Source organism: Athene noctua, unplaced genomic scaffold (genome assembly GCF_965140245.1).
Source record: "Athene noctua unplaced genomic scaffold, bAthNoc1.hap1.1 HAP1_HAP1_scaffold_527, whole genome shotgun sequence".
In the NCBI taxonomy this organism is placed as follows: domain Eukaryota; kingdom Metazoa; phylum Chordata; class Aves; order Strigiformes; family Strigidae; genus Athene; species Athene noctua.
In genome coordinates, this window is record NW_027437980.1 from 9,154 (window position 1) to 22,268 (window position 13,115).

General features: G+C 49.6%; 1 protein-coding gene across 1 annotated transcript; it reads right to left on the reverse strand.

Moving 5' to 3' along the window:
- Positions 1–1,376: 1,376 nt before the first annotated feature.
- On the reverse strand, positions 1,377–12,831 carry LOC141955745 (transmembrane protein 209-like; the record flags this gene model as incomplete). Its single annotated transcript, XM_074895325.1, has 9 exons — positions 12,817–12,831; positions 11,878–11,906; positions 6,620–6,678; positions 5,721–5,859; positions 4,554–4,797; positions 3,993–4,194; positions 3,198–3,373; positions 2,412–2,483; positions 1,377–1,473 (listed from the first exon to the last, which is right to left on the reverse strand). Coding segments are annotated over exons 1-9 (1,033 nt in total), but the record flags the coding sequence as incomplete, so codon positions are not given.
- Between the last annotated feature and the right edge of the window lie 284 nt (positions 12,832–13,115).

Genomic DNA, 13,115 nt, shown 5'->3' on the forward strand with positions numbered 1-13,115 from the left:
GGGTGGTTTCCTCGCTTGTATCCATCCTGTAAATGTGGCTGTCAGAAGGAAGCATGAGAGAACAAAGATTATTTCATCAGTACAGTATGAGCTCAGAAATTGTGGGGTGTTCTTGGGAGATTTGATCTTTTCATTTTTCCTATCTGTATATAGAACCAGAATATCTGAAGTGTGGGTTTTTAGAGCAATACAAGAACTGGTATGAGTCTGCATGCTCCTAAGCAAAGGATTAATTTCCCTAATTGTTAAATTCTTATGCACAAGTGCCATTTATAAGTACTTTAGATAATGACTTGTCAGCTTTCCAGTTCCCTCCAACCACTACTGCACCGTTCATCTGGGCCTTGCCCGGTGCTCCAGGTGTCCTGCAGCCCGAGCGCCTCGGCAGATCGGCTGCCTCGTGGTTCCCCACTCGCCTGCTCTCCCCCAAGGCCGAGCGGCACTAGTGAAGCTGTCTGCTGCCGCTGCCAACCCACCCGCCCCCAGCGCCGGGGTTCTCTAAAGGTGCTTCTACCCCCAAGGAAAGAGCCCTGGCCCCTGGGAGGGAAGGGCCGGGGCTCGGCTGCAGCCCCGGGGACATGGGATGGGGCCGCTTGGGGCTCCTGGGGGGCTGCGGCTCCCGGGCACAGCACGGAGCCCGGCTGGAGCCGGGACCCCGCTCCCGGTTTGCGGAGCGAGAGGATTGTCTGAGCGTGCGTGGAGAGGCCGTGCAGATGGCTCCAGCGCTGGCCTGCGCCGGGCGAATCAACCCTCCCGCCTCGAGCGTCTTCTCTCTGCGCTCAGTGAAGCCGCTCAGATGAGCCAGTGCGGCTCGGGACCTGCCCAAGCGCAGCCTCCGGTCTAATCCCGACCCTCCCGGGGACTCCCTGCCAAGGCAGAGCTCTGCGCTTCCCCCTCCGCCGCCGGTCACCCGTAGCCCCTGAACTGCATCACCCACGGGCGCCGGCCAATGGCTTCGGCACAGTCGCGCCCGCAAGCCAGAAGCATTTGCTTTGCAGGGGATCTGCGTGACACGGCTTCAGCAGCACAGATGGAAAGGCAGCCTATGAAATGGAGTTGTGGGTGAAGGGCACCTGGATTTGATGCAAGAAGAGCAACAGTTGTTTGAGAATTGTCTAAGTGTCAGAAAAAGATCAAGTGGATGGAGTTGATGAGAATTGTTCAAACAAGTTGTTGAGGGCAGCATTTGTCAAAAGGCGTAGTAGTGGAGAGAGGGAGAGTTTGTAGAGAGAGAGTGAGAATTTCCAGCCAGAAAAATGGGGGAGGAGAAGCAAGGGGCGGGGCGGGGGGGGGAGGGGAAGCAAGGAAGGAAGGAAGCAGGGAAGGGGTGGGGGAAGCAAAGAGGGGGGGAAGGGGGCTCCAAAGCCTCATCCTACCTCTGATCTGCAACTCTGGACACACCATTCTTTGCAGCTGAATGCGCACAGACTCAATCTTTTGGACAAGTGGCACTACAATAGTCTCATTAATCCACTAGGAAAGAAAAAGGTGAAAATTCAAGAGGTCAGAAGCAAGAAAAATGTTTAAAAATCCCCAACCTTTAGCTTACATCCTACTAATCATCACTGTTACGATCACAAAGGAGCTTAACAACGGAAATGCTGAAGCCAACCAAGGAGAAAAGGAATTCAGTTAGCATATCAAGTTAGGTGGAGTTTCAGTGACTCTCTAATACTTTCTAAAAGACCAGAAAATTCAGTACAGAAATGGACTAAAAGGTCTAAAAAAACCTAACAGGTCTAAAAGACCAGAAAATTCAAATAAAGGAGTCAGGAAAACACATCTCTAGAAAGTATCAGATAAAGCTTTTCTTTCTGCAGCTTTTCTGAACCGTGAGGAAAGGGGCATTAGGAACACAGCCCTCCAGCCATAAAGGGAATTTATACTTTGATGAGGCCACTCTCTCTCACATTTGTCTGGGGAAATCAAGAAGCTGAAAAGCACTCCGTGTGGGATTTGATAACTGAAGCGCGCTAGCCCTGGGTTTAGGAATAGATGCTCAGCAATCTGGCATGGATCTCATACCCATCTTTGCTTTTCACAACTCTTATTAAAAAACAAAAAAACACACAAAACACACAAGCAAAACTTTAGACCTGATAGATGCTGTGAGTGAAGGGGCAATCCAAAGCCAGACCGACTCATTATTTTGCCACCGTGTGCAATTCACTCTGCCCTGCTCCAGCAAGGGCTGTTGCTAACTAAGATTGAGGTTTTCCCTTTTGATTTTATTACGCTGCTCGGGACAGTCAGAAAAAAACCCAGCCTTTGGGTTGGAATTTTCCACGCTTTGAGCCCGGGGGAGTGAGTTAGAAATACTGCAGAAATACCAATTTAGCAGTCTGGGTTCCAGCAAGGAAAACCAAACCTTGTCACAGAGACGGGACGTCTCGGCCCCAGACGGGACTTACGTTTCTGACCTTCGTGGTCCAGGAATCCACGGGACCAAGGAGGTGGCGCTGCATCGTCACCCGTGCCCAGACCTATGGAAAGGTTCATTAAGTACGTGTAAGAACTTCCGAGAATACCAAGAGTTTTTAGGGTCTGTGACAACTTCTGACACTAGCTACATCATTCCAATCGCATTTTTCCCCAAATTCTTATACGCCTGCTGGCTGGATCACGGGACTCCTACAGCAGCTTCACGGAGGATGCGCTCACTCTCCAGTCACGCTACAGCCACCCGCCACGAGGCCAAAGTCAGTCTGAAGCTCTCTGCTCTATGAGGATAAAATTGCTCTGAACTGCAGGCTTGATGAAAGAGGTACCTGAATGGGCAGTTTCATTCAAGTAACGTAGGAAATAATCGATCCTATTTCAGTGAAGCCACGGGAGTGGCATTCCTTGGCATCAGACTTCTTTCAGACGCCAGCGTAAAGGCTTTATGCTTTATATCCTTCAGCTGTTCCACGGGGTTAAACACAAATCCCTTCCAACTCCAGTTTTAGATCAGAAATTTACTGTATCCAGTGTGAGCCTTGCTCTCCAAGGGAAAAATACTTTTCCCACTACAATTCAGAGTTTGCAATGGCCATTTACAGTGACCAGGAGCCTCGCAAGCTGGATGAAGACAGCTCAGAGCTAGAGGATTTCTCTCTCCCACTTTTTTGACGCAGCTCAAATCCAAACCTCTGCACAAAGCTGTGTACTTTACAGACCCGTTTCTCTCTCCTGACCACTTTCGCCGTGGAATTTACCTCTTCTGCAGCCCATATCGAGCGCAGGTCAGGTACATCCTTGTGTGGTGATGGGGCCCGGGGCCTGCAGGCCAGCTGGTACCGGAACTTTCTCAGCACCTGCACGCAGTCGGCGATGGAACGGCTGCAGTTCCCAAAAGCTGGGCTGATGGAAGGAGAGCTGGAATCCAAACACCCTGAAACGATTCCTTCATTAAACACGCACGTGCAGTCATTGCATAGAAGTTCTCAATGCAACAGCACAGGCACAGCGGGTGGAGGCTTTGGCCAGACACACGGACACGAACTGCCATGAATACGGACACTGAGGTCAGTCTGCAGAAACACCGACTGCACCCCGACTGTCCCTATCCAGGACAAAAACTGCCTGCAGGTAATTCACCCCCCGCATCTGAAACGCCTTCTCCACAAGATATCCCTCTCATCACACGGCAACAGAGCCCGGCAGCTTATCACGGGCCGCTACGGCCAACAAGTGCCACAGAGACGATCTTTCAGCACACATTCCCAGCTCATCCCCAGCAAAACTCTGGAGGAAAACATCCTGAGGGCCACGGAGACAGGTAGAAATGATGGTGTCCCACCTCACGTCCGAACCCCTCAGGAAAAGACTCCACTAGTCAGCAGCCACCTTTACCAAGGTCACAGGCGATCACCATAAACGAGTCAGGTCTATCTCCTAGTAGGCTGCACTGGAATCCTTTGGGACTTTTCTCATCCGTAAAAGCCAACCTCCAATAAACCCAGCCCCTTCTCCTGACCAAGCTTTTCCCATCAAATCAGTTTGGTTTTTACCGAGTTGAACTCTCTGTCGCTTCTGTTCCTCTCTCCAAAGGAAGGCGTGCAGTGCCTTGAGGTCTGTCACATCCTCCTCCGCGCCCGTAGAATTACACAGAGCGGGGGAAGAGCGGCAACGAGACCTTAACCCGCCGCTTTCCACTGGCCCAGCGCTACTGGGGGACGGTGACCTGCTGGGAGAGGAGCTGGGGCTGGAAACCTTGGGCAAAGGAAAACGGTTGTGTCATAGAAGGCAGACAGAATTCCACCTTGATTTCTAAACGACATGAACGTAAAAGACTCCTGTTTGGGGTCTGGGTTGCGTCTTTTTGGTCTCCTTTGCACTTACATTTTGATTGCTTGGTTTTGCCTTGTTCTGAAACAAACCAGCTGCTCTAAACGGAAGGAAGCGGCACTAGGGAAGAAGGACAAATCCCCATACGACAAATTTAGATCCGCTTTGCAAAAGGAGCAAACACACACATAGACAACTCTCCACTGGCTACCGCTCCCCTTCAGCAGCACAGGGCACCAAGCAAAGACCCAAACTGCACCCTGGGGAGCTGTCCTGGTCCTTACCTGAGTGCAGCTGCTGCTCGGGGAAGAGGTTCCAGTAAGGCTGTAAGAAGCGCTGCCGTTTGGCAGAGCCCGTCCTTGGGGGCTGTGCCGCGGGACACAACCGGTACCAAACTGTGGGTGGGTGCGAGGGCAGCGTGACGGGCTGTAACTCAGCACACTCTGGCCCCGGGGCAGAGGAGAAGGTGCCGGAAGGGAAAGCCAGAATGAGCATTGCGGATGCAGCAGCCCCAAACTCTCCTCCCCGCTTTAGACGCACACACAACGCCAGCTTAAGGCGATTTAGAAAAGATGCTAGAAGGGATGCTAGAAAAATCTGGCCCCCACAGAACACGGCAGTCAAGCCACTGACAGAAAAAAAAAGAGAAGACTGAGACACAGGACCACAACTCAGCACGAATCCTGCAGCTTCAGATTTCAGTTCAGTGTTACCAGGCACCTTGCTTAACGCAGGAGGGTTCTCTATTCCATCACCTATTTCATCAGCTCCTCTACCTGCCTACTCTGTGCATCTTGAGCCGCTGAATGTCTCAATTGATCTGTGCAAATAAACACGGGAGATGCTCAAACCTTGGTGTTACAGCGTTACAACTGTCTGCTCCCCATTTTCTAGGGCAGACGAGCAGAGCGCAATACTACCGTGCCAGCATTCCGCTTTTGGTATATTTGCCTTGTCAGGTTCTTTTTAGAACTTTGCTTTGATCTTCAAAAGCTTTCTGAGTGACCACTCTCGAGGCTCATTTCAGACTTCACAAGAAGGTCTGTCTGTCCCTCTCCTTCGGTTCTCCTTACCCAGCGTGACAGTAGTAAGACATCAAAATTAAATATGAACCTGCGCTCTCTGCCCAGATCCTAGTTCCATGGACAAGTCACAAATTCCTTGCCCGACCTCACAGGGTTCAAGTCCCTCCCTGTCCGGCAGCCGCCGCTCTCATCCTGCCCTTTCCCACCGTCTGTGTTTGTTTCCCCTCCAGTTCTCCCACAAACACTCATCAAATTATCACTTGATGCGGTGAATTTTAATACGCTGCGGGTAATTCAGTTTACTGCTCCTGTCAGAGGAGGCGATTCAGAACTTGCTTCGCTAGAGAATCCTGCCCTTGAGACAGACACCATCTTGAAACAAGCAAAAAAAAAAAAAAAAAGAATTGCCGGAGATATTGACTGCACCCAGCTGCATTCTGCAAGCCCAGCAGGGTCTGCTGGCGAGGACTCGCGACCAGGCTGGTCGGTGCCACTGTGTATTTGAAGTACACCCAGAAATCAAAGGCAGCGTTCAGGATGAACAGAGATGCAAGTGGTGCGAGTTCTAGAAGAAACAGAGAAGTTTTTACCGTAGCTTGAGCACAGGGAATAACCAAAGCGTCTCGTTTGCAAAAACGGGCATATGCCCATTAAAAACAGGTCTAATTATCAGTGCTGTCAGTAAGTACCAATTTGGGCAGTAGCCAAGATTTCTTCACCTTTGCATGCCAGAACCCTTGGAGACAATTTTCCTTTCTATATTGACATTAACTGATACTGCTAAAATGGAATTTTTAAAGATGGACAGTCATTTTCAAATCCACTACCGTGAAGTTTCACAGTATTTCTCAAAAACCATCTTCTGTCAAATCATCTGTCATTCATCTCATGATTTTTCTCCTCCTCTTGCTTCATCCTCTAACCATATTTGATACAGCTGGCTTAGAGTCTGCTCCTCCAAACCAAAACTGAATTCTTGTGAAATGCCATCCACGCCCACGGGACAACAGAGCAGGAAAATCCGCCGTGTTCCCCAAAGCCTTCCTCTACACGGTCAACAGATTTAATGCACCAAGTAAGTTCTTCCTATCTAAGAAAGCTGTTAACACTCCTTACCTGTCACTAACACGGATGAAATTCCAAGTTTCAAGGGAGGCAGCAGAAAGCAAACTAAAGCTTTGGTTTAAATTTAAAACAAAAAAACCTTTTTTTTTTTTTTTAAAAAAAAAAAAAGCTTGTTTAAAGACTACTCTCCAGCAATCAAACTGACAAGTGAAAAAAAGAAAAGAACCCCAAACACTAATTTAAATGCTGCAGCAACTCACCAAGATGCCAGATTGGCCAGCATGTGATGTTGTAATATGAGCTGATGAGATTTTCAGTCCTGAAAAGAAAAAGACACAAAAGAAGTTACCATTTTGCAACTACTCAGTCCCAGGAAATACTTAGGGAGATACGAAGGAGGAGGCTTTGCTTCTTTGACTCAGGTGTGACAATTAACGCACATTTCAGTACATCGCATGCCTGCGAGAGACACATTAAGGAGTGTCCAGGCCAAGAGCCCTTTCCGGGCTTCCGTCTCCTTCCTCATCTTGACGGCCCTGTCGAGGATGGAAGTTGCTGTTTCTGGTGCCATGATCTGTAACAACAAACACAGAGAAATGCCAGAATTTGACAGCTTTTATACAGTAAGACCCTCAGTCAGCACAAGATTCAAGAAAAAAAAAGCAGTAATCCAAAAGAGACTATGTGAATGGACTTTACCTTTAGCCAGAGTCATGTTTAGCATCTTTAAAGAAACAAACTCACCAACCACAGATTCCTTTTACCAGTAAAAACAGGTAATACTGCTTTGATGAACACTCCTGTCAGCACTGCCACCTCATTACTGAGGAACAGCATCCACCTTCTCCAGTGAGGTGCAGATAAGAGGACAGAAACAGACTCCAACCTCAGTTTTGAAAAATCACATCCTTCAGCAGCCAGAGGCAGGACAGGCCTTGCACAGCTCTGCAGTTTTTCTACTGAAAAATCCCACTCGTTTCAGTTGGGAACGGAGGATTTTCAGACTGTACAGCCACATGCTGGGCGTTCGGTACATCTAAAAGTTAATACCAGATATGAAAGAAATAACCCTGGTGACTTTTTCTTCTAGTCCTGTCACCAAAATATGCTGCTGTTCCTTCCTGCCACTCACTTGAAAGCTTGTCACATAGTTCCTCACTAGAGGGGAACATAAATAATTTGCTTTCTGGGACAAATACTTCTCGTACACATCACTACCTCCTTACTGGTACAAGGATTCAACGGTGAAATAGTGAATATCGGGGTTACTGGGAGAATTCTGTAAGAACACGTTGCCTGGTAGTTTTCTTGACAGGTTTTTCACACAGTTTCAGCCCCAAGACCTCCCTTCCCACACTGACAAAAGGAGCGACCCCAAGCAGAGACCCGCTCCCCATCCTCACGCTCCCCACCTCTCTCTCTGAGCCACGTCCTCCTGCAGAAGCTGCGCTCTCGGGGCACGGAACTCAAAGGCACGCTGGATCCTGTTCTGCCGGCAGGGGAGGGCTGCTGGGGGGGTTTCCCCTCCAGACTGAACGGTGTCCTCCCACGTCCCTGCCCTCTGCTGCTAAGGAATGAGGGGAGGCTTCGCCCTGACAGCCCGGCAGGCGCTGACCCCGGGGCCACACAGGGAGGTGCCCCACACCTCCCCTTGCCCCAAGCCCCCCGGCTTCCCCCCACGCCCCCCCTCTGCCACACACAGCCCCAGCTTCCCCCGCCCCGCGGCACCTCCCCCCCGAGCTGCCACACACACGCAACTGCCCCAGCTTCCCCCGCCACGCACAGGGACCCTCGGAGCTGCCCCTGCACGTCCCCGCTGTCACACGCCGGCAGCCCCACAGCTCGCACCCCCCTCGCACAGGAGAGGCTCCCCATCCCCCGTCCCGACCCCTGTCACACACGGGTGCCCCCACACCCCCCAGCCCCGACCCCCCCGCACAGGCCCCCCGCCTCTCCCTCAGACCCCGGCCCTGCGCAGGCCCCGGGCCCCAGGCGGTGCGGGGCGGGGGCAGCCACAGTACCTGCGGCAGAGCTGGGGCTCCGCAGAGGCGAGGAGGCTCCCCCCGCCCTCAGGCGGCGCAGGGGCTCCCCCTCCTCCAGCCGGCAGCGGGCGGGGGTGCCCGGCAGCCGCGGCCCCCCCACACCCGGGAGCCAACGGCCGCGCCGCGCGGGGGGGGCGCCCGTTGCCGCGGCGGCAGGCGGGGCCGGGCAGGGGGGGCGCGGGCGGGAAGGGCCGCCCCGGGTAGACCCGGCCTCCCCGCGCTGCGCCGGGCGGACCCGCCTGCCGGGGCACCGGGCAGGGGCGCCGCCGCCGCCGGGACCCCCTCTGCCGCCGGCACGGAGCCCGCGGGGACGCCGCTGGGTCCTAAAGGCTCCCGCCTGCCTCCCGCGGGGGGCAAAAAGCTTGCCAGCTCTGATCTGGGGCTCAGCGGGGCTGCTGCACCATCGGGTGCTGTTTCCCGGCGCCCCCTGCGCTGCCTCCCCCTCCCACACTGACAGGAAGTTTTTCTAGAAAACAAATTTTAATGAAAAAAACAATAGAGAAGGTCCTGTCCAAACTATTCTAATCCCACTACCCCCCCCCAAACACCAACATTCCCCCCTCCCCCGCAAATACACCACCCTCAACACCCCACCCACAAAATAAAACAATAGTCCCCCCCCCAAATACCCACTGTGAGAAACTATGGACTAGAGTATTGTTTATTAAGATTTATGTTAAGCTCAATGTAAAGGTTAGGCAACAAAAGATATGAAATCGCTTATGCAAACAGCTACCAGACACCGCTTGTGTAAGATAAGATAACCGCAACTGCTTACACAAACAGTCACCAGATACCGTTTGTGCAAGATAAGATAACCGCCAGATTTCCAGGAAACCGACAGAAACAGGAGAAATAACACCATATAAGGACATATGAGTGAATGGACAACTATGGGACAAAAGAGGAAGACTTCTTACTTCGGCCTCAGCGACCACCAAGAGGCAGAAGACGACCCCCTAACAACAACTGAAGCATGCGCAGAGTACCTCCACTACTTCATGAACACGGAAGGAAGGATGTATAAAAAGGGACTGTTTGAACTGATCAGGACGGCAGTTGGCGGAGCGCAGACTCCCCTGCCGTCCAGCGCTGTCTTTGCTCATATGCTATTTGCTATAATTAATAAAATTCTAATTGGATTATGATCCATTGTGGTCGTAATTTATAACAATTTCTTGGTGCCGTGACTCGGATAATGAACGGTGAGCTTTGGTCTTCCGGGGAGGCGCCCCGCGATAATCCGCAGCCCCGTGACCGAGAGCCTACCTCAACCTTACCGACGAACCTAAAAATTCTAGAATAATGAGCAAAGGAGAAACCGGTAAAATCCCATAAAAATTCTGTGCACGGGAGTCCGGACGAAGACGCAGGACGCGTAAGTATATTGCGAATTTGTTCGCGGGTTTGCCGTTCGGGCGGGATTGGGTTTCCTGGATTATAACGAGTGAGAGGTTCGATATACTGAACCAAGCGAGTGTGGACCCTTAAGTACTGCGTTTTCCATCTCCCGCGAGGGACTGGGCCAGGAACAAGGGGAGCGAGTGAGTGTATATTTGTGGATAATCCAGAAGATGGGGGCGAAGGGCAGCAAACCTTCGACTCCCATGGGAAGGGTACCCACTGTACCTAAGAATACCCCTCTGGCATATATCTTAGACAATTGGAGATATTTCCCTGGAACCTTAGGGAAAGATAAACAGAAGATGATAGAATATTGTACTAAGATATGGGGAGGGAAGAAGATTTATAAAAATGTCTTTTGGCCAGTCTATGGGTCAGAAGAAGATTGGGACAGACAGCAATTAAACCTCTGGGTTAATAGTAAAAAACCCCTTAACCCAGAGGAGAGTCAATATGCAGAAGTGTGGCTCGAAAGACCGGGAGCTAGACTTTACCCGCTAAATGAGATAAAAACTAAACAAAAGGAAAAGAAGGAAGAGTTAGACGAAACCCTTCTAATCCCCCCCCTCCTTACATTCCTCCTCCTGCTCCCGCGGCCCCTCCAGAGGTCCCCAGAGCGCCCACTCCCCCACCAGAGTCGGAACAAGGGTCTCCCCCTCCTCCTAGACGCGTAGCTAGAAGTCAAAAAGGGGCAGCTCAGATGTACCCCTTAAGGGAAATACCCATGGGGGGACCTCAACCTGTGATCGGATATATTTCCGTACCCCTAAACTCGGCTGACCTACGGGATTTTAAAAGAACCGAGATGGGAAACTTAATTGAGGACCCACTCGGAGTGGCAGAAAGATTAAATCAATTTTTGGGACCAAACCTTTATACTTGGGATGAGATGCAATCTATCCTTGGTCAATTATTTACTACCGAGGAGAGAGATATGATTAGACGAGCAGGAATGAGACTGTGGGATGCTCAACATGCCCAGGGACCTCAAGCAGATATTAAATGGCCACTCCAAAGACCTAATTGGGATAATCAGGATCCGGTGCATAGAACTCATATGCCGGACCTGAGAACTATAGTAATTCAGGGGATTAGAGAAGCAGTACCCCGTGGCCAGAATATCAATAAAGCATTTAATGAAATGCAAAAGAAAGATGAAAGCCCTACTGAGTGGCTGGAACGACTGAGGAAAGCCCTTCAGCTATACTCCGGGGTAAATCCAGACGACCCTTTAGGGCAAGCGCTCCTCAAAACTCAGTTTGTGGCAAAATCATGGGAAGATATCAGAAAGAAGATTGAAAAGTTAGAAGACTGGCAGAATAGAGGGTTGGATGAATTATTGAGGGAAGCTCAGAAAGTCTATGTAAGGCGGGAAGAAGAAAGTAGTAAGCGACAAGTAAAAATGATGGTAGCAGCGGTCAGAGAGGATCGCAAAGGGCGGACTGGTGAACACAGATCTGCTGGAACGAAATAAGGGAACACAGTAGTAAAGAAGGAACAGAGATGTTGTTTTTACTGTGGAAAGAAGGGACATATAAAGAAGAATTGCAGAGAAAAGATCAGGGATGAGGAAATATTGAAAACGGAATAGGAGAGTCAGGGGCTCTATATTTTAGGGGACCGGAGTCATCATGAGCCCTTGATAAAATTAAAATTAGGTCCCCACAAACAAGAGTTCACCTTTTTAGTAGACACTGGGGCTGAGAAATCGACTATTAGGCAAATACCTGAGGGATGTAAAATTTCCCCTGAAAAAGTACAAGTAATTGGGGCAAAAGGAGAACCCTTTAAAGTAAACAAAATCAAAAATGTGGTATTCGAAACTGAAAATAAATTTGGAATGGGTGAACTCTTGCTCGTCCCTGAAGCAGAATTTAATCTGCTAGGACGAGATTTAATTGTTGAATTGCAATTAGAAATTAAAGTGAAAAATCAAGAGCTAACAGTGTCTGCTTATCCTTTGACCGTGGATGATCAAAGACAAATTAACCCCGATGTCTGGTACTCTCCGGACACAATTAGTAGACTGGAAATTCCACCGATTAAAATCCAAATTTCTGAACCCCACATACCTGTGAGGGTAAAGCAATATCCGATATCCCTAGAAGGACGAAGAGGATTAAAACCAGAGACTGATCGATTGCTAGCACAAGGAATCTTAGAGCCTTGTAGGTCACCCTTTAACACCCCCATTCTGCCTGTAAAGAAACCAAATGGGAAATATCGGCTCGTACATGATTTAAGGGAAATAAACAAAAGAACTATCACCCGGTTCCCTGTAGTAGCAAATCCATACACACTGCTAAGCAAGCTAGGACCCCATAACTCCTGGTATAGTGTGGCTGATTTAAAGGATGCCTTTTGGGCCTGTCCACTGGCAGAAGAATGCCGTGATTATTTTGCCTTTGAATGGGAAGACATAGAGACAGGCCGTAGACAGCAATTGAGATGGACCGTGCTCCCCCAAGGGTTCACTGAGTCCCCTAATCTGTTTGGACAGGCCCTGGAAGAGCTCTTAAAAGAATACCGAGTACAAACGGGAAACGTACTATTACAGTATGTAGATGATCTGCTCATAGCAGGGAATAATAAGGAGGATGTAAGAAAAGAAAGCATTCGACTCCTAAACTTTCTTGCACAAAAGGGACTACGGGTATCACAAGAAAAGTTACAATTTGTGGAGGAAAAAGTGAAATATTTGGGGCATTATTTGTTTAACGGCAAGAAGATATTGGATCCCGAACGCATTAAAGGAATTCTGGAATTACCTATGCCTGTCACTAAGAGGCAAATTCGGCAAGCATTAGGGCTATTTGGGTATTGTAGGCAGGGGATAGAAAACTACAGCTTTAAAGTTAAATTCTTATATGAACAACTGTCTAAAGACAGAATACCCAAGTGGACCCCTCAGGATCAAGAGCAGTTTGCCAAGCTCAGAAGGGAGCTAAGTCAAGCACCGGTTTTAAGCCTACCAGATTTAAAGCGGCCATTCCATTTATTTGTTAACATACATGAAGGAACGGCATTCGGAGTATTAACTCAGGAATGGGCCGGACAAAAGAAACCGGTGGCATACCTATCAAAGCTGTTGGACCCTGTGAGCAGGGGTTGGCCGAGTTGTTTACAAATCATTGTTGCTGCTGCCTTATTACTTGAGGAAACAAATCGCATTACCTTTAATGGAGAAGTTGTCTTATATGCGCCTCATAATATCAGGGGAGTGTTACAACAAAAAGCAGAAAAATGGCTTACAGATAGCCGATTATTAAAGTATGAGGGAATACTTATAGAATCCCCTAAACTATCTTTG